Source organism: Lissotriton vulgaris, chromosome 4_1 (genome assembly GCF_964263255.1).
Source record: "Lissotriton vulgaris chromosome 4_1, aLisVul1.2, whole genome shotgun sequence".
Taxonomy (NCBI): Eukaryota; Metazoa; Chordata; class Amphibia; order Caudata; family Salamandridae; genus Lissotriton; species Lissotriton vulgaris.
The window spans coordinates 1,399,340,715-1,399,362,790 of NC_141691.1; the positions used below are offsets into that span (position 1 = coordinate 1,399,340,715).

Here is a 22,076-nt window from a genome sequence, read left to right on the forward strand (position 1 = left end):
GGCTAAAGAACGGTGATGGATTAAACCCAGATCTTTTGACTGGGTGTGAGTGTTTGATTGGTTCAGATGCTCCGTCCATTGCCACCCCCTTTTGTACCGCTTTTGGCCGCCATAAGTCTGGCAGGGTATGCTCAGACGTGAGTCCCTTGCTCACTTTGCCACTGGGTTCAAGCAAGCCGGGCTGAAGATGGCTGGAATGCCAGAAACCGGTCCTCGGAAGCTTGTTTCCGGTCCAGGGAAGGCATGGCTTGGCAGTTCGGGCTGGACTGTTCCCATGAGGCACAGGGTCAGACTGATTTGCATATAGCCATATCTGAACTGGGGTGGCAGAGTGGGCTAAAGAACGGTGATGGATTAAACCCAGATCTTTTGACTGGGTGTGAGTGTTTGATTGGTTCAGATGCTCCGTCCATTACCACCCCCTTTTGTACCGCTACCTGACCCCCTCCTTGCCGCTAAGGCTCACCCTACCCTTGCAACCTCTCCTGAAATACCTATATTGTACTCCTCTATGTCCACCGACTTCGGATGTCTCGTAGCCAGGTTCACACTTTCAAAATCGTTACATACATATTTGCATTAGTACACACAAAGCAGCGCCTAACCTAGCATTCTAAAATGCTTCAATGGATTCAATTTCAGTTTGACTCATATATTCGCAGGAGCAGGAACCATCTGCACAGGAGACAAACTATGCATCGCTCGTCTTTGTCAATGTCAAGGCTGCCAACTACAATGAGCCACAAATACCCTGTTTGACATTTATGTCAATTTGAACTCTCAAATTAACATTATCATAACTCAACTCGTTTAATAAATTGTATTCCTGCAATCCTAGCGTACTTATACCTGTTGCTTTCCAAATTGTGGCCCAACTTTTATCAGAAAGTTTGATTGGGTAAAGGTTTTCTGTGGTGTTGTCCATTTTTGTCACGGTAAGAGAGATTATGCACTAACGTTTGTTATACAGAATATCTGACCACATGTAGGTATCACCGTATCAGAGATTACGATTGCAACAATTTTGTTGACCACATTAGATTTTGATCCAGCTGCATTATTTAACAAGCATTTGCAATGCAATAGGTCTTGCATTCACATGAGTTTGAGCTATTGGCAATGTAAATGGCAATGCCTTTTAATAATGCTTTGGTTTTTAAAACCTAAATAAAAGGCATGGTCACTTACAATGCCAATAGCTTAAACTTACGTAAATGCGAGACCTATTGCATTGCAAATGCTTGTTTAATAAAGTTTCAACCTCTTGAGCATTTTGCTGTATTTGTGTTTTATTTCTATTCTTACATTTTGCTGATTTTGGTGTGGACATTCGTACTCTGTTTCTTAACCGTTCTTTGGTTGGTTTCTCACATGAAAACTCATGCATTTTGTATGAGAGCTGCCCTTGCTGCTCAGCCTGAGCTTTCAAAGCAGAGCAACTATTACTGATGAATGAATGAATGAGTGAACACTGTATTGTTTAATTAATTAAAACCATTACACCCCAAAAAAAGCAATAAATGTGCAGTCAGTTAAAACAGTCTATGAACATTCCCAAATATAAAATCCATTTCACATGGAGATCTACAATCCTGTTTAACACTACACCTGTAGGATCAGAGGTAAAACAGAGTAAATCACTGTGTGCGTCAGATAGAAATCCTCAACATGATCCAATAACGTAATGAGCGTAGACCTTATTTACAGTTATGAGCTCCTCGGTCGGGTACTACATTGACCCAGAGGATTACAAAAACATATACAGTTAATCACAGTGTGTATCAAATAGATGTTTTTCAACGTGCTCCATTTACTTAATAAACCTCCATCAACCGTAGATTATCTCCTTTTAAACAGCAGATTAAAGCTTGTGGATAAGTTTGAATATGTTTTAACAATTCCTGTTAATTAAATTTAGTTTTTTAACAGAGTGGGTTTTTCTCTTTGGGCAGGTGAGAGCTCAGTCACTGCTGGCATCAGAAGAGTGACCTCCTTTCCCGATTGCCTGTAGTTCACTTCTCATGCAGGCATCATTGACACTATTTAAATTGTATTGTTTTTTTTTCGCCATACATAATTAGGCTTGAATATGTTTTAATGAACCCCACCACAGTTATCTTCCGGCTTCGAGATCCAGTGCTTTTCATAAACGTTGGTGTATGAGTTATTACTGACATGCCCATTACAAACTGCATTTCATGATGGTAAACTAGTGATTTGTAGGACTGTATTTTTGGTTAGGGTGACATCACTTGTCACTGATTTTTAGGTTCTTTATGCTCAGAAGATGTAAACTGTATTTTATTAAGACAGTGATCTTTTGTACTAATTTCATTTTATATTGGAAATTCATTTGAATTAGGAAAGTTTCCTCCATTTCTTTTTCACTAATCTTTCCTCTAATGCATAAAGAATGCCATCATTTTAAGACTTTAAAGTGTTTCCAGAATGCAGGTGTACAGTCCGCACTTTGGGCCGGATTACGATTTTAACGGATATGGTTATTCCGTCATAAACGTGACGAATATCTCGTTCGCCAAATTACAATTCCATTATATCCTATGGAGCTTGTAATACGATGGACAGGATATTCCGTCATGTTTGTGGTGGAGTATCCATCCATCAAGATCTGAATCGGGCCCTTAGCATTGATTGATTTTCTTCTATGATTGCATTATTTCATTATTGGTTGTGTAGTGTCTTTTAGAGAATATTGTTTCTCCGGTGGCTTTTGCCCCAGAAGGTTTGCATTTTTGTACTGTTAAGACCAAGACAGCCTCAATATCCCTGCAAAAATATATTACTATTGAAGTGATCCCCAAAGGGGCCTGGAAGTGATGCTTCACACACTGTAAGCACCGAGTTGGACCTCAGCTCGCAGCCAAGGTTACATTTAATTTTAAATCAACCATGCCAAAGCTCATCTTTAGCTGAAACTTGCAAGACCTTAATAATTGCAATTCTAATTTTTATGCTTTGAAATCTCTAAAGTGTAAAAGAATAGACCTATTTTTAAGAGCAAGATAAGCTAAATGCCAGAGTAAATTCTGTACTTAGGTTGGTACTTCAAACTACTTCCATATCACAGCTCCTTACTCATCTCATGTTTATATTCCTCATATTGATTTTATATTATATTCGTGCCTGAACAGGAGTGCATGCTAGGATATAGAACATATACCATAAAACCTGTGGAGTGTATCTGGGTAGATTTTCTTGTATATCATTTTTAATACAAGGGCAATCATGTATTTTATATGGGTCACATGCAAGGCCTGACAACCTATTGCTGTTGTTAAGTATTACCAGTAACAGTTAATAATGTTAGACTTACTTTGGTTTATCAAATGTGCATTCATTTGTTGAAAGTCATATATTGTTTGCTGATGGCACTTAATCTGTATTTTCCTTCTGCACTCCTAGGTTAGCTTTGTTGTGGTACTACACTGTGGTACGCCCATTTTTTGCTTTGGATGGAAATGACAGTGGTACAACCCTGTTGGCAGCAAAAGATATTCTTCAGAAGAAAGGAGATTCATACCCAAATTCGTCTCTATTTATGTTCTTCAAGGGAAGAATACAGAGATTAGAGGTATTGTGCTGTATCCTTTAGTCCCATTATTTGTTCACAGCATTAGCTGTCTTTTACCAAATTCACCACTTAAGAATTGTTAACAATGACTTTCATTTTTTGTATTTTCCCATGTGCTCGTTAAATGTCAGTTAACAAGCCGCTGTGTCATATGAAGGACCGAAATAACCAATTACTCGCATGTATGTATATATGTATGTGTGTATATCTAAGATTTATGTAGCGCAAACCTAGGTACAAAGCAAGCAAGTGCTTTGCAAGATATAGCTGTAGTACATAAAAAGTAGGCTGGGACTCTTCATTTAGGTTTTGGGTATACACTGAATTCTATGATTTCTTTGGAATGGTTGGTAACTTCATGTGTAGGCAGGAAATAATTTAGGTATTTCTGGTTGTCACATTGGGAAGACTTACAGGTCATCCCCAGGTGTAGCTCCCTTGAGGCAGAGATCCCTATGAAATAGCTTGGTGGATAAGGGATCTCGCAGATGTACTGTACATGTGTTAATGATATTCCAGACCCCATGCAAGCCCTTCGGGAAAGATGGGAAAAGGATGTGGGCCTTCTGGAGGAAGAGGACTAGGTAGCAGGAAAGATGGCCCCCAAGGTCCTGAGAGACTCAATGAGATTGTGGCTCATTCAACTTATATATGTACACAGGGTGTACCATAGTCCCATGAGACTATGTAAAATTAAACATGGTCTTGAGATGGGTACTTTTTATCATACAGTTTCGGAGTGTCTCACTATTCAACAATATTGAATTTGTATGTGTAACATTCTAACTCAGGTGATGGGTGTAGAAACGAAGCAGATGCGGATATGTAGGTTCATAAGTTTATTCCAAAACAGCCCCACACCAGTGTGAGGTTCACAGGTAAGGATTAGAATGATGTTGGGACGGTTGACAACAGGGGACGATGTACGGTTAGACTGTGGAATGTTGGGGAAACAATAGGAAGGGGGTAATGACAATGGATGCTCTCACGCCGGAGAGTCAGTGGACAGAGGCTGGCACGCGCTAAGGTTAGCGTGTGACATTGACAGTGAATACAACACATCTTCCTCTCTTGCATGTTTAACAACAGTACAGTTACTCACAAACAAAATCATCAAAACGTCTGGGTTTGTTGATGGCTCTACCAAACCTTCCTCTGATACTATGATTGTCTGACACAAACTCAGTATCGGAATGAGGATCGCTTATGGTTCTACCAAACCTTACTCTGAGACCGTGATTGTCAAACCTGACTTCAGTATCAGAATGTGAGTCTCCATCATCGCTCTGATAGAGCATGGGAGTGTGGGGACTGACTTCATCATACTGGTCCGGTGTGTGACAATCAGTGGACTCAGCGGTGGGTGGAGGACTACTATCATGAACATCCTAATTTCTAGAACACATTCTATTATTAAAAGGCATGGAACTGTATCCCCTTTCAGGTTCATCGTAATCAACCCACACATCTTTATTAGTACTATTGGGCTGGCGTTGACTTGACTAATCTTTATTAGCACTATTGGGCTGACATTGGCTCGTCTCTTTTCTCTCTGAAAGACATTTGGCCAACCTGTTCATATGCCAGACTTTGCCATCACTGAGTCTGGCTACATTGTTGTAAAGTTTGTTGATGCGAAGGGGAGCAGTGAATCTGCTTTCTCCCTTCCTGACTTTCTTTCAAGGCAAACTTTGACCAGATCACCAATCCTGAATGAATGTTCTTTGACACCATGTCTGGTGTCGTACCAATCTTTATAGCACTTTTGTGCCTTCTCAATGTTGTTTCTGATGGTTTCTGGTGACCACTCAATCTGTTTGGATGCAGGCATCCAACTTAAGTCGCTGCTCAGGGGTTGTCTGCTCCTCATGAGGACAAAAGGCGATTTGTTGGTGCTGATCCTAAATGCCCAATGGGTTTGAATATTTTCTCTTCTCAGTTGAGGTTGGCATTCCTGGACAATTGTATGTTCCCTTTATATGATTCGATTGAAACGCTCGACGAGGTCATTACCTTCAGGATGGTAGAGTGAGGTGGTGTGGTGGATGATACAGTTTCTTTCCAAAAGTGACTTGAATGCATCTGACACGAATTGGGGACCGTTATCAGTAAGTAAGTATTTGGGTAACCAATCACTCAAGAATAGTTTGTCTAAAAATGAAATGACAGAAGAACTGTCAGCACTGGGAACAATTTGTCTCACAGGCCGTTTGGAGAAGTGATCCATGACCACCAGAATGTACTTGATTACACCATCGTGGCCTTCAATGGGTCCAGTTATGTCCAAACCTATCCTCTCCCACAGCATTCCAGGAGGATTGAGGGGAGAAAGAGGAACTCTGGAGGTTTTTATGCTCTTGTTTGAGTCATTACAACTCATGCAGTCTCTAATCATGACTTCAACCTGCTTGTAGATACCAGGCCACCAATAACTATTTCTGACTCTTTGCTTGGTTTTAGAAATGCCTAGGTGACCTAAGTGGCAAAGACTGAGGATTTTACCTCGGAGTGTGATGGGGGAAATTGACTTACCAATTCTGTACAGTACCCCATTTTTCAAACTCAGTTAATTTCTTATTTCCCAGAAAACTTTGACTTTATCATCAAGACGCTTTTTCTCAGGCCAGGAGCTGTTGATGTATTTGTATACCGCAAGTAGGGTGGGATCTTTCGACATGTGTTCTTTCCACTCATCCGCTGTGATCCCATTCAGATCTGTTGAACAGTAAAACCACTTTCTCTGCTTCTTCCTGGTAGTTTATGACCTCCTCATGGGGATGGGGTTGTCTGCTTAAGAAATCTGCTACTTTGTTCCTGACTCACGGTCAATATTCAACTGTGTAATTGTAGTCCAGCAATTTGACAGACATCTTGCTGAGCCTAGGGAAAGCATTCTGCAGGCCGGATGCTGAGAGGCTCTTAATCAGTGGTTTGTGGTCTGTGCACAAATGTATGTTGTATCCCCAGACATACGCTCTGAAGTAGTTAAGGGCCCATGAACAGGCGAGCATCTTGCGTTCCATCACTGAGTACCTTTCCTCAGCCGAGGTGAGTGATCTCGACGCAAAAGCTACAACCCATTCAGTGTTGTCAGAGTCTTTCTGTGCTAGCACAGCACCAAGCCCTTTGTTGCTGGTGTCAGTGTTAATGTAGATTTGGGCTTTGGGGTCAAAACCCTTAAGAAAAGGTGCATTGCCTATTTCCTTTTTGATGATGTCAAAAGCATTCTGGCATTCCTGGGACCACTCAAATTTGACTTTATTTTTGAGTAATTGTCTTAAGTTGTAAGTTTTTTAACAATAAAGTTTCGAATGAACTTCGCATAGTAATCGGGTAACCCTAGAAAAGCCCTTACGTCATGTTTGTTGCAGGGTAAGGGAGCCTTAAGGATGGCATCAACTAATCCTTGCTTAGGTTTTATGCCTTCTTGGCTGATGTTGTGGCCAAGGTAAACCACTTTATTTTGGGAAAATATGCATTTGTCTAATAAAGGTGGATTATCCCAAAGTCCAAAATGAAACTATTGAGCTTGATGAACTTCTGGGGGGTTAATCTGACCACTAGGCTACTGGTCACAATGGACCTGCTCAATCTAAAGCAAAACATCTCACATCACTGGTGGTCAGAACTGGAGGTCAGACAGAACTGGTTCTCTCATTAGCAGTATGGAGTCATGGAAAGGACTGCTGATCCAAGGCACAAGAATGTGTGTACAGGAGGAGGAGCCAAGCTGGGGACCAAGATGGCCGCTTAGGCTCCCGGCCCCGTAGACCTCCTCATCCTGCTACAAGATCCTGCTATTTATCCTGTGCCTATGCAACGCTCCCGCATAGATGAGCTGAAACAATGTCTGATCGTGTGATCCCGAGCAATCCACCAGCTACGAGACCGGAGAAACATCGTCTTTAAGTTTGCTGCCTGTGTCGGCTTTGGGGCCGGGGCCCCGAGTAGGAGAGCAGCCGGCTACTAGTTGAACAACATCGGCCATTTGAGTCCGGGAGGAGCCAGTCACCCGGTACGGAAATAAAATTTTGCCCGATCCCTGCGGTGAACATCTGCACTGATTAGCGGCGTAAGTGGAGCGTGTTAACAACGCAACAGATCCGAGTCATGTGTCTAATTGTCGAAGGCCCGAGTGTGAACGGCTCGGACATTGTCTGAAACGCAGCCAGATTCCTGGAAGGCTACTCAGAAATATCCTCATACACCGATGGGTTAACATGAAGGTAGAAATTTCACGATTCTACTAGGTCTACCTCTACAAACTCGAGGGGTAGTTCATGAACGAGATGAACGACATGGCGCCCAGTATCGACCTGCATATGATTCGGTCCCACTCTTCTGAAGTGACGGAAAAAGACCGAACGGAAAACTCGGGACGAAATATCCTGTCTAAGGGGTCTTTGAAAGTGGGAAATACTGTTGTTATAGAGGTAGAAGAATTGGCACTGGCCAGGGTTGATCCAACGATCAGAGAACTCATGGCGGCTATCGGTGGCCTACATTCTTCCCTGGATATGAGAGCCCAAGCCCTGGTGAATAAACTGGTCACTGCTACGTTTGAACTGAGGCAAATGAGAACAGTTTTCGTTCACTTGAATGATGCAATCAGAGTCATGACACCCACAACATCTAAACAAAGCAATGACGTTGACCCCCAGAAACAAGAGATACTGGAGGTTCCGGACTATAAAATAGCCGAAGTCCGAGTACTGGGATTCCCGGACGAGTCAGTATGTTCAATATCAGCACTGACGGTGGAAAAACTGCGCCATGTTATGCTCCTGACGACTCATGCAATGACTCAAATGTGGTTTGACAATGCGACCCTTTCTCCCTCCCCGATTCTGTGCAACTGGACTGGAAGTTACGCCTAGAGTTCTTATCGACGCGGATGGAACTCAGTGACAATGGATTTGAATATGTTCAGTTGTTTCCGGTTTGCTTCTGTGTGCAGCTAAACAAACACTTCTGGTCATTTTGATTCTTTTAAAATGGCGGCTGTTAGGCTGGAAAGCGTTCGTATGCCTGATCGAGCGGGCCAAGGCTGAGGATGGTTTATCGTTTGAAGACATTTGTTTGCTTGGTGGCTGTGCGGGACACAATTTATAATGATGGTAATGGGAGGCGCTATAGGCGAATAACGAATCCCCTGAATTTAGACCGATTAACAGCTTGTTTATAACTTCGTAAACAAAGGGGAGGCTCAGATCTAGCGGAAGGGAGAGGCCGGGAGCCTGAACGAAAGCCCTCCTCCATTTACTAATTTTATTAGTTATTGTAGATTAGATGGGGCGACAGCACACTGCTAGTTGGGGTCGAGCGTAAGCTACATGCAGGGGTGCAGGGTGGGGAGTTGTGTGCGTTGCGCTGTTTATTTTTCTTTTCTTTTCCTTCTTTTAGTTTCTTTATAACATAATGTTTGTGAATCATCCTGATTTTGTTCCAGTATTGGGGGCATTATGAGCTTTATTATCCTGATCTGTTTCTTTTGTATGTAGATGTCCGGAATCTATCCTGTTTGTGGTTTTAGTATCGAGGGGCAATACATGCTTTAATATCCTGATTTTGTGGTTGGCTGGACCAGAGAGCTGCACAATTAGTGTGTACGGTGAACTCTATTTGTTTTGCAATGTCGACAGAATTTGGGCGTTGGGGTCTCAGGGTCCTTCTTATTGTTCCGCAAGTATCCTGTTCTCTCAATAGTTTGAATCCACGTTTGTAACTGAATGTATTACACCTGATACGCCATTATTGTATTTCTTTTATATTAATAAAAAGGTATATATAAAAGAAAAGAATGTGTGTACAAATCCAGGGGTTGTCCAGAAAAGCGTAGCAAAGCGTGGGGAAATTTGTGGAGCTATTTATCAGATAACAATAGTTAATATGTTAATGGGTATTTATAATAACCACAAATGTACTACTAAGCAGTGGTCCTTCTGCACTGTAATGCTGTGTTCTTTTGGTTCTTATAATTCTTGTGTTGTATGCCTAAGACTCGGAAATTGACGTCATAAAATCAAAGAAAAGAGCAGCCGCTGGGAAGGCTGACCAGTCAGCCTTTGTAGGGCCCTTAGTCTTCTTCCTGGCCAAAAAAAAGTGGGCAGCAAATCACCAGCATCAGCTACAGGATCCACGCAGACACAAGTCCAAATGATTCAGGGTTATCTGCCTCTGTTTAGAGGCGCAAGTATTACTTCCAGTGGGCGGGTCTGGCAGGAGGCAATTTGTATTGCTCCAGAGAGGCTGTTAAGCAACAGCAAAGAAAGAAGTTGGATGGATTGAAGTTGGATGTATTGTCCTCTGTGGTCAGCTACCATCCTTCATTTTGCAGCACCATTCTTTTACAGAAAGTATTTTTTGGGAATACTGATGGCTAACCCTAAGAAAAGATTTTTCTGATGGATATTTCTAACTGCATATTTTTCAGCTTTAGAATATTCCTTAGGTCTCAGAATAGATTCTGAAGCTTTTCAGCAATGCTCCTGCACTTCTTTAGGTGTGCCGTGTGGCTCTGCACTGGCTCCATATCACTCTGGAAATGATGGAGCTGAGCTGCATTTAGGTACACTTGTCCACTCTACGTTATTGTTCCCTCCTACAATTTAAAAAACAGCAATTGTACCAGGGAACTGTGTTCCCTCCAAAACGACTGGCTTCAACCTATACAGTGATTGCAGAAAACAGGTAGCGGTCACGTACCTGCATGAGGCTTGTCTCTGGTGTATGGGCATGACTTGATTTGATGAGACTAGATCGCTCTTATGCTCCCTAAGGTGATTCAGGACCAGGAGGCAAAGCTGTATGTCTCATAGAAGCAGAAGTTGAGCTTCACATAGGTCCTGCTACAGGTCACAGGTGAGGCCCATCAGACTCTGGAAGCCTTTCTCATGAGAGGTCCTCCTCACAGTCAAAGTCCTCCAGTAACTAGGGCAAAAAGCAAAGTAAGACATATCCCTGTCCTGCTACTCCTTGTTGAAAAAGAAGGTGCAAGGGCATACAGTGCTAATCGGTCTCCCCAAGGGTCCCTAAGTATGAATCAGATTCCTCAGCTGATCTTGATGCACCCAGAGTTTCACGGGCCATTGGCCACCCTGCAGCAAATTGAAACATTCGAAGGGGCCATGATGCACATTTTCAACACTTTTCCAGTTCACTCTGATGTGCCTTTGGGACCCGAAGATCTGCACGGTCATCCAGTATGGTTACTGTTGGGTGCTGTTGCCTTCCCTGGCTCTAAGTGATCCTGTGGACCCCTTTCCAGGTCGAGTACTGACTCCAGCACAGATGTCTCCAACTGTGCTGGACTGCCACTCCTCGACATCCATGCCGATGTTGTCGATGCCAGAGGAAGAGTCGATTCTGGTCCTGATGTCCGACCCTGAACCGACTTCAGCCTGATCTCAACCAGTGTTGCGCTACAAAGTTACTAAAGCACAGTTGGTAGTCATCAAGCCTGATTCTGCACCAACGCCTCTCCCAGTGCGGCTGCATCACCAAATGCTTCATTACCTTTTTGATTATGATTCTGAACAAGGTACACTACCAGAGGGAAATAATGAAGGTAGGGCTGAGGATGGTGACCGTTTCCCTCACTAAAACAATGACAATTTCTATACAGACTTGCAGGATGCCAGTGGGCTTAATACCTCCCCTGCAACGGGGTTGGACTCGCCACTTGGACCATCTACTGAAGAGCGTTTGTCGTTTCTGGTTGTGGTTCAAAGGGAAGCTGATGTCCTGGATATACAATTGCCTTCTGTACAAAACAAGACTAATGTTCTCACAGACATTTTACACCAAGGCTTGCCACATCCGAATCTTTTCTTTTCTTCAACAAGTCCCTATTGGATACTTTGATGGGCACTTGGTCCAAACCATGCACCTGGCTGCCAATGGATAGGCAGGTGTCCAGGCATCACAGACCTGAACATGGGGTGTGTCACGCTGATACTTACCAATACATGTTTCACTTTGTCCAACTGATGCTGCCCATACTCGAGACCTGATGTGATTATATACTGCATTGGTGCAGCGGTTGGGGTTCGTTTTTTGTCTAATGGCAGCTGTAATTGTTTTCAGATTGCCACTTTCAAGGATACAGGGCGCTTCTTGTTTTACTACCGCGCTGCATACCTCCGTACATGCCACTTCCTTAATTGGTATGTTTACACATGACCCTATTTTGGGTTTAAAATTAGTCGTACATATGGCTGATCTCCAGCCACATTCAACTTGTTTAGTTTTGGAGCATTAATTTGTTAATTTTCATATACCACCCACCTCCTTTTTAGGTCTCGCCTATTCCATTCCGCAGGAATGAATATGCAAGTCTAATGCCGTCAAACCAAGACTTAAACCCAAGGCTCCCCAAAAGCGGATTTCCAACAGTTCACGTAAATCACGTGACCACAAGCACGCGCATTTCCCCACATGAAAGGCATCAGCCTCCCTCCCACATGCTTCATCACACAAGGACACGTTCATTTTTGTAGGCAGGGGGAGAGCAAGTGACTTGCGCAGAATCACAGGACATTCAATGGAGTTTCCAAACGCAGCTTCCCAATTCCAAAGCCGGAAGCTCAGGCCCGTGCGCCATATCCTCTCCCTGTTGGCACCTTAGAGGCTGGCGGGACATAGGCGTGGCTAAAGGGCAGCAGCCAAACACGCAGCGTTTATACAGAGTCCTTCATTGCTGGAAATGTACTGCAAACATGGAAACCGCACAGGGCTGTGTTACAATCACAAGTGGGGGCTTCCCCGAATTCCACGCAGAGATCTCACTCCACTCCATTGTTATGTTTTATGTTGTTAGTGTACTCATTGTGTGTTCTCTCATGGGCATTTTGTTTTGTTCAGCTACTGTTTGGTGTATTACTATTTTGTATTGCTCATGCACGAGCAAATCCCCAAGCCTTCTGCCTGCCTCCTGCCTTGTTGTCTAAGCCTCGCATGACTTCAAAGGCTCCCCCAGCGTGCGCTGGGCCGGCCTCTGGCATTTCTCCTCACCTAATTATTCACTTCACTTTTCACGGCCGCCAGGCCGTGACTCACTCGCATTTCTCCTCCCACCAGCCCATCGCAGCCTGCCCAGCCTGTGCCGTCTCTCCCCACCCCTTAACCCTTCACCCTGCAACCACCACCTCTCGATATTGCTGCTTGTTCTGGTACTGTGCATCGAAACTGTATCGAACAATGGAATCCTACCATTTGTCATTTTTTTCAGGCTTCCCTCCCACAGGTTCCCCTCCCCACCCCCCGCCTACACTCCCCAACCAGGCTGCCATTACTTGTGTGCTATTATTTTAATATAATACAAGTTGTCTGTGTGCCTCCCACAGGCTTCCCTCCCACAGCCTTCCCTCCCCGCCCCCCGCCTGCACTCCCCAACCAGGCTGCCATTACTTGCGTGCTATTATTTTAATATAATACAAGTTGTCCGTGTGCCCCACTTTCTCACCCAGCATGTCCGTGTGTCCCACCTCCTCACCAAGCTTGCCCGTGTGAAAGGCATTAGCCTCCCTCCTACAGGCTTCCCCAGCGTGCGCTCGGCCGGCCTCTGCCAGTTCTCCTCCCGGAATTATTCACTTCACTTTTCACGGCCGCAGGCCGTGACTCGCATTTCTACTCCCTCCAGCCCATGTAGACACCTCCTGCCTTAAAGGCACACATCAAAGGCATCAGCCTCCCACAGGCTTCCCTCCCCGCCCCCTGCCTGCACTCCCCAACCAGGCTGCCATTACTTGCGTGCTATTATTTTAATATAATACAAGTTGTCCGTGTGCCCCACTTTCTCACCCAGCATGTCCGTGTGTCCCTCCTCCTCACCAAGCTTGCCCGTGTGCCCACCTCCTCAAACAGCCTGTCCATTTGCCCTCACTTCTAACCCAGCTTGTCCGTGTGCTATAGCTCCTCATCCAACCTCAGTGCCCCTTCGTTTCCTTGACGTCTTACATAAGACTTTAGCTAAGGCAAGCCTGTCCGTGTGCCCCACATTTAAATGTCCACGTGTCACTCCTCACCAAGCCTTTCTCATCCAGCATTTCCTTGTGTCCCACCTCCTCACCCAGCTTGCCCGTGTGTCCACCTTCTCAACCAGCCTGTCCATTTGCCCTCACTTCAAATACAGCCTGTCTGTGTGCTATAGCTCCTCATTGAACCTCAGTGCCAGTTCCACCTCAGGCTGTCCGTGTACTCCAGCTCCACCCCAGCCTGTCCGTCTACTCTTGCTCCACCCCAGCCTGTCCGTCTACTCTTGCTCCACCTCAGCCTGTCCGTGTACTCCAGCTCCACCTTAGCCTGTCAGTGTACTCCAGCTCCACCCTAGCCTCTCCGTGTACTCCAGCTCAACCCCAGCCTGTCCGTATACTCCTGCTACACCTCAGCCTGTTCGTCTACTCCAGCTCCACCTCAGCCTGTCCATGTTTCCCAGCTCCACCTTAGCCTGTCCGTGTACTCCAGCACCACCCCAGCCTGTCCGTGTACTCCAGCTCCACCCCAGCCTTCCGCGTACTCCTGATCCACCTCAGCCTGTCCGTCTACTCCAGCTCCTCCACCTTAGCCTGTCCGTGTACTCCAGCTCCACCTTAGCCTGTCCGTGTACTCCAGCACCACCCCAGCCTGTCCGTGTACTCCAGCTCCACCTCAGGCTGTCCGTGTACTCCAGCTCCACCCCAGCCTGTCCGTCTACTCTTGCTCCACCTCAGCCTGTCCGTGTACTCCAGCTCCACCTTAGCCTGTCCATGTACTCCAGCTCCACCTCAGCCTGTCCTTGTACTCCAGCTCCACCTTAGCCTGTACGTGTACTCCAGCTCCACCACAGCCTGTCCGTGTATTCCAGCTACACCTTAGCCGGTCCGTGTACTCCAGCACCACCCCAGCCTGTCCGTGTACTCCAGCTCCACCCCAGCCTGTCCGTGTACTCCAGCTCCACCCCAGCCTGTCCATGTACTCCAGCTCCACCTCAGCCTGTCCGTGTACTCCAGCTCCACCTTAGCCTGTCCGTGTACTCCTGCTCCACCTCAGCCTGTCCATCTACTCCAGCTCCAACTCAGCCTGTCTGTGTACTCCAGCTCCACCCCAGCCTGTCCGTGTACTCCAGCACCACTCCAGCCTGTCCGTGTACTCCAGCTCCACCCCAGCCTGTCCGTGTACTCCTACTCCACCTCAGCCTGTCCGTCTACTCCAGCTCCACCTCAGCCTGTCCGTGTACTCCAGGTCCACCTTAGCCTGTCCGTGTACTCCTGCTCCACTTCAGCCTGTCCGTCTACTCCAGCTCCACCTCAGCCTGTCCGTGTACTCCAGCTCCACCTTAGCCTGTCCGTGTACTCCAGCTCCACCACAGCCTGTCCGTGTACTCCAGCTACACCCCAGCCTGTCCGTGTACTCCAGCACCACCCCAGCCTGTCCGTGTACTCCAGCACCACCCCTGCCTGTCCGTGTACTCCAGCTCCACCCCAGCCTGTCAGTGTACTCCTGCTCCACCTCAGCCTGTCCGTCTACTCCAGCTCTCAGACTGTCCGTGTACTCCAGCTCCACCTTAATCTGTCCGTGTACTCCTGCTCCACCTCAGCCTGTCCGTCTACTCCAGCTCCACCTCAGCCTGTTCGTGTACTCCAGCTCCACCACAGCCTGTCCGTGTACTCCAGCTCCACCCCAGCCTGTCCGTATACTCCTGCTCCACCTCAGCCTGTCTGTCTACTCCAGCTCCACATCCAGACTGTCTGTGTGCTATAGCTCCTCATCCAACCTCAGTGCCCTTTCTTTTTCCTGACGTCTTAGCTATGATGTTAGCTAAGCCAAGCCTGTCCGTGTGACTCACATTTAAATGTACACGTGTCACTCCTCACCAAGCCTGTCTGTGTGCCTCACTGTCTCACACAGCATGTCCGCGTGTACCACATCCTCATCCAACTTGCCCGTGTGACCACCTTCTCAACCAGCCTGTCCATTTGCCCTTGCTTCTAATCCAGCCTGTCCGCGTGCTGTCCGGGGAACTCCAGCTACACCCCAGCCTGTACGTGTACTCCTGCTCCACCCCAGCACCACCACAGCACCACTCAGCACCACCACAGCACCACTCAGTGCAACCACATCACCACTCAGCGCAACCACAGCATCACTCAGCGCAACCACAGCATCAATAAGCGCAACCAGAGCATCAATAAGCGCAACCACAGCATCACTCAGCGTAACCACAGCATCACTCAGCGCAACCACAGCATCACTCAGCGGAACCACAGCATCAGTCAGCCCAACCACAGCATCACTCAGCGCAACCACAGCATCACTCAGCACCACAACAGCATCACTGGTTCAAATATGTTCTCTAAATGTTTCAAACTTTATTACAAATGTCACAAAAAGATGTTAATATTTCACTTCTGTTCTTGGATTTTCGTCACAATAAAATAGGCTGAACATAATCTTCACAAACGTTATTTACAAAAGTTTAAGCTATTGCCATTATAAATTACTATCACTTTTATTTAAGTATTAATTATTTTTAAAAATTAAAAGCCATTGTTATTTGTAATATCAATACATCTAAGTCACGTAAATACAACGCATATTGCATTACAAATGCTATAGGTGTCACATTTGCGAAAGTTAAAACTATTGGCATTGTAAATGACAAAGCTATTAATTTAGCTACTTTCAAAACCAAAACATAAATAAAATATTTGTCATTTACAATACCAAATAGCTCAAACTTTCCTAATGCGAGACCTATTGCATTGCAAATGCTTGTTTATAGATACGTTCCCCTTGGGCAGACGGGTACATTCATTGTCAGCACCCCTTAGGAAACTTTTTGTTAGCGAAGGACGCTAGATGGATGAGAACCAATATCATTCAATTTCTATATTTTGTATAGCCTTTTCTCGTTCTCCACACCCACACCAAACTCCTGCAAGGCTGGGAAGATGCCTCTTTTTCACTTGCCCCTTACTGTAAAGCGCTGCTTTATGTAGCCAATTACTACTTCTGCTATTCATTGTCTACACATTGTGCTGTTCTTCACTTTTTTACCTCAACCGTACTATACTTCATTTGCGACGGTAAGGTTATTTCTTACCTCCTTGCCCCTTAACTTGTAATGCTACTTTGTTTAGCCTTTTTTACGTTTGATGATACCTGGTGCACAACCTTACATTTTGATAAAATATATATATTTTTACATTTCAGTGAGGCATTACTTTGTTGCGTTTGCACACAGAATACTGGCAATGTTTGTAATGCTTCAGGTACAGTTTCCTGAACCGTGCGTTAACACTTTATGAGAATTCCTTTATCTCTGGCTAAGTCTTGTTAGCCTCTCACGGTAAGGGGTCTTGTTTCGATCGCAACTTTACCCCGCCCCCTTTTTCTTTGCGATGTTAACTACTACAGTCCATGGCATGTTCCCTTATCAACTTGATTGATCAAATCGATATACTTTTTATTACTTTATAGCACTCTGCACATTCTTAGCATAGGCATTCAATAATGTACAGTCCCTTTTTTAAGATCTCACTTTATGCACATGGCTCTTGCCTGGGTATCCTTTCAGACTATAATGGTGTTTTTTTTTGTTACACCTGGTAATGGTGATCTGACGGTTGCATTTCTTATCCCTATGTCATCGTAACAATTGTGTAAGATGGTATATATATATCCTGTTGCAGCCTTCAAAAATTCTCGGTGACGAAACACGTGTCGGCATCCTGTCTGTATTTAATATTACGTCTCTGATGCAAGAAATGTGAATAACTGTGGAAATATTAAATCACGGCAAACACAACTTTGACCTTGCAGTATTTCTTTACTGGCTTTACTTCATGACTATAGGACTTCTCTGTGTGCTTTGGTACTTTTCTGCTCTCTGTACAAACCAAGACTAATATTCTCACAGGCATTTTACACCCAAGGCCTGGCACATCGTAATCCTTGGTTTTCTTCAAAAAGGCCCTCTTGGATACTTTGATGGGCACTTTGTCCAAATCATGCGTCTGCTTGCCAGTGAATAGGCAGGTGTCTAGGCGTCACAGGCCTCAATGTGGCGACTGATTTTCTCACCAAGGGCAACGTGTATCAATATTGGAAATGGTTATTACCTCATTACGAGTGTCTGTGAATTGCAATTTGGTAATTTCTATTCCTTATGTATGAAACTCCATGAGATTTATTTACCGATTCCTAGTGGTTCAGAGATCGACCTACCGCATGAATATTAATTAGGTAGGGCGTAACTACTTGAAGTAGATGGTAAAATATGAACGTTTTGCAACCGCATTTCGCTCGCAAAACATTCTTTTTTTTTTTTTTTTTTTTTGGAAGACCTTTATTGACAAAGAAGAAAGGGTTACACATACATCCCGGAGCACAGCCCGAGGGCATTGAATTACAATACAGGTCAACAAGGCAGATTCGTCAGGATCTATTACAGGATCATTGAGGTCTAATTTTCAAATTTAAAGTCTGAAGGAAAATGGTATCAGGATATCAAGAACAAACCATCGGTCCGTTTACGTGTAAACAGGATTAAACAGTATGCAATGCAGTATGTCGCCGGAACCACTACCCACCACAGTTAGGAATCGTCCTGGGAAGGGCACAAATCAGGAAGCCAAGTGAACCACAAATAATACTCTAAAACACAATGGTCTACCTACAAGTGGCATCATACACACCAGTCCGCAATGACTCACGGTGGACACCCTCCCAGATTACGCGAAACCCAGTCCCATTGGAGAAGAAGACAGAGAAGAAAAAGACTAGAAAGAAGAAACGTAGGGCCATAGAGACAAAGAAGCACAAAAAACACGTTATACCCCAACCCCCCACCCTGCATGCAGCGGAAGGCCACGGCCCACCCCCCCCATAGGCATGCTTGGTACCCCAGAAACCCACAAGAGGGAATACAGAAGAAAGGCTTAGCCAAGAAACGGGCCATAGAACATAAGAAGAACTAACCCACGGGTCCTAAACCCCCCACCCTGCGCGTCTAACGAGGCTATGGCCCACCCTCGACTAGCGCACCCGTCACCCCAGATGGTCCCAAAGAAAGGGAAAGAAAACGGAGGGGGAGAAACACAACAAGTAAACCCCCCCCCCCCCCCCCGCCCGCACTAACTGGCTCAGCGTCGATCTTAAATAAGCCAGCTCTTGAACAGAAAGCAGCGACGTCACCACACAAAACAATAGTCAGGGTCTTCACACTAGTCATCCGGAGAGCAGTCCTGGTTACACCGATGGAGGGGTCACCCCTGGCCCGTTCTGTCCCTGCCATCGAGGCGCTTCAGCTGAAAGGTAGCAGTGCAGTACATTAGAAGATCAGGGTGATCGGGCAAGCAAGGCAGGACCAACCGCACGAGCAATCTCGCCACCCAGAGGCCAAGAAAACGATCGATCCAGAGATGCAGGGATCGCAGCAAAGCACCAGGCCATCTTGCCAAAACACAACACGATAAGGGCAAATCGAAGTTGGTGGTCCCAGAAACAGGGTCGTGAACGAGATCCAACTGCGGCGCAGCTGCAAGTCCCAAGGCCACACTCACACAGTCAGGTTGCCCAAAGCCGCCATCATCACTGGTCCGGGTCTCCCACTGGGTCAAACTCGAAGTCATAGTCGGTGCACCCTCCTCTTGCGCAGCGCCGTCCGTGACCCCACTCTCCTCCCGATCCTCGGGGCTACCTTCCAACGGCGAAACTATTATGGCGTCCAGCCGTTTGCCAAGGTCTTCGGCTATCCTCACCCAGGCGACACGGAGAGAGTCCAAAGCATTCAGGACTTGTCGAAGTGAAGGTTCCATCTTGCGACGCCGGTCCGAGCAAATGCCCCCACCAAGAGACGCCCCGCAAGACAACGTCGGAAGTTGACACTGTGTCTCCCAACCAAGAACCCCTGGAGGAATCAGCATACAGGAGCCGGCACAGCACACATTCGTGGGGCACGAGTCGTCACACTGACCACGGCCGCTGGCAGGGAATGTTAGGCAGCAAGCAGTCAATAAGGAGCCCGGGGGTATCCGCTATGCACAGCATGGGATTGCAACATACAGGGTAAACAGCACGGGAGGGTCGATCCCCGTGCCACAGGAGTCCAGGATCTTATCGCTCAGGGCAATTTATAGGCTACTTCTGGTATTTGTATATAGACAGCTTCAGTTCCCCAAACCACTACAGCAGTTGTCAAAGTCCTTTTGAGGCCTGGGATGGGGGTCTGGTAGGCATCATGCAGGCCAACAAGGGCACCAGTCCGCCCTGCCCTCCTCAACTGTGAATGCTACCTCTAAGCTGCTGTAGATGGCCTTTAGAAGCACACACCCATCTTGTTGTCAACAAGATTCCTATTTTCCTCCCGTTTGGCATCACAAGTGCTTCTCGAGTGTTGACAGAAGTGAAGACGGTGGTGATAGCACACCTTCGGAGGGTGACGATACCAATCTTCCCCAACCTCGATGACTGGCTGAGAATTCCTTAGTCGTAGATCACCTTTAGACGACGGTGAGCCTCTTGACATCATTGTGGTTCACCGTCAACAAATCAAAGTCACACCTGACTGATTCGCAGACGTTGATATTTATTGGGGGCTATTCTGAACACAGGTCTATTCAAGGCCCTGTTGCACCCCGACCAGGATATTCAGGCTGTATTCCTGATGTTTCAGTATAGGTCCTAGATCTCAGTGAGAGAATTTCTGAGGCTTCTGGCATCTCAGCCTCCTGCGTTTTCCTGGTCAACCATGCCATGGGGCACACAGCTGCTTAGCAATGGAATTTTCGATCCTAAGGTGCGCAGCACCATAGAAATCTGACAGATTCTCTTCAGATTTCAGAAGGGACTTCCCGCGATCTGCAGTGCTGGCTGCTCACTCGCAATTGAGCTAGGACAGGCCCCTCTCTATTCCCAACCTATAGTTATCGATGGGAACAGATATGCCGAGACAAGAATCCTGGAAGTGTTTCACGCAGGGAACATTCAGTGTAGAATGCTAGGGCAGGAAGGAGAAGACCCAACAGTTTGCCATCCGCAAGAGTGCGGGCAGGGAGTCTTGTCTAGTCCCACCTGGTGTGAGCTTTGAAAATGCTCCTGTTGTGTGGGAGCAGGCTTTGGTTTCACTGCCTGCGCTCTTTCGGGCAGGGACACTCCAATAACTCCCACCTGGCGGGAACAAGCAAAAACATCTGGGGGCCCTGGGACTCTCTAAACGGCCCCCAGCATAATGTGCTATGGGTTCCCTGTTGCCACTATTGCCAGGGAAGGGAGCCTGCATGCCCTCCTCCCATAAAAGGCCCCAGGGGATGGGGTCCCCGGAGCCCCTTGAGGCCTGAAGCTGCTTTCATGCTGCTGAAAGCCGCGTCAAGTTTGGCCCGAGCGCTGAGGATTTGTGCTCCTAGTTAGTCTGGGAGCCTGTGGCTGCTATTTCCAACCGACAACACAGCTGGGGTTGGAGAGATCTTTAGTGCCCAGGTCGGTTTGGCCAGCCTGAGAGACGGCCGGCCAGACCGTCATGCGGCCTGAATAGCAGTGTCCAACACTCCCCCTCCAGCCTGTCATCACCCTGTCCCCTCCCCCAAGACTCTACGGTAAGATCAAGATAAAACGATAATAAATATGGTTTATTATCATTTTATTTTTCATGCGATGCCATAGGGAAGGAGCCGCAGCTGGTTTTGATTTCATTGCAACAGTGGCACATCACTCCCTCTCTGATGTCAGAACCATAAGTAAAGTTCTTTAAGAGTACACCACTCGGTGTACTCATCACGGTGCACACTACTATTGGACCCAATGGGTTCCTAAATGACACAGAAATGTTTAGAAATTCAAAACAATTTGACAACAACTTGAATACATGTCTTTACATTTAATAGATGACTGGTTCTAAGTATTTGCAGATCTTCACTTATCTTGGGAGTAATGTACATATTCAGTTATCAATGTTACATCACATTGTGTATGCAACCATCGTTCTACTTTAGATGAAAGCAAAGCTTCTGGACAAATCACGATGCATTTCGGGTTATTAACCCTTCTTCAGGGGAGCTGTAAATGCAAACATCGAGATAAAGTTACCATTGTATTGAAAAAGCACTCATTCAACAAAGAAAAATAGTAACACGATTATAAATCGGAGAAATAACAGCATAACCGCCTCAAATCATAAATTTATGTGATCAGTCAAAATAACGCTTGTGGCCTGAACGAAAATTTAGAAGAAAAGAATAGAAAACACAGATATATACCTATATTCATGTCTTGCAGCTGCTGCTGCTCCTGGCAGGGGCGACGACACTCCTCCGCCATAGCAAAGGAGCCGCCGCTGGTTGTGATGTCATTGCAAGAGCAATATATCACTCCCTCTCGGATGTCAGAACCATAGTAAAATCATTTTTGTTAGCTGAAAATAGGCATTTCTATATTATCGATCTCCCGTCCACTATAGCCAGATGTCATACATTTATGTTGTTTCTCACCCTCATTATTGAGAGCATTA

At 46.0% G+C, this 22,076-nt stretch overlaps 1 protein-coding gene across 1 annotated transcript in view; it reads left to right on the forward strand.

Moving 5' to 3' along the window:
* The window catches only part of TTC39C (tetratricopeptide repeat domain 39C), a 512,445-nt gene that overhangs the window by 317,058 nt on the left and 173,311 nt on the right, over window positions 1–22,076 (forward strand). The window contains exon 6 of the mRNA XM_086965646.1: window positions 3,424–3,592. Coding sequence (XP_086821772.1) covers window positions 3,424–3,592 — 169 coding nt within the window. The remainder of the gene's footprint in view (window positions 1–3,423; window positions 3,593–22,076) is intronic.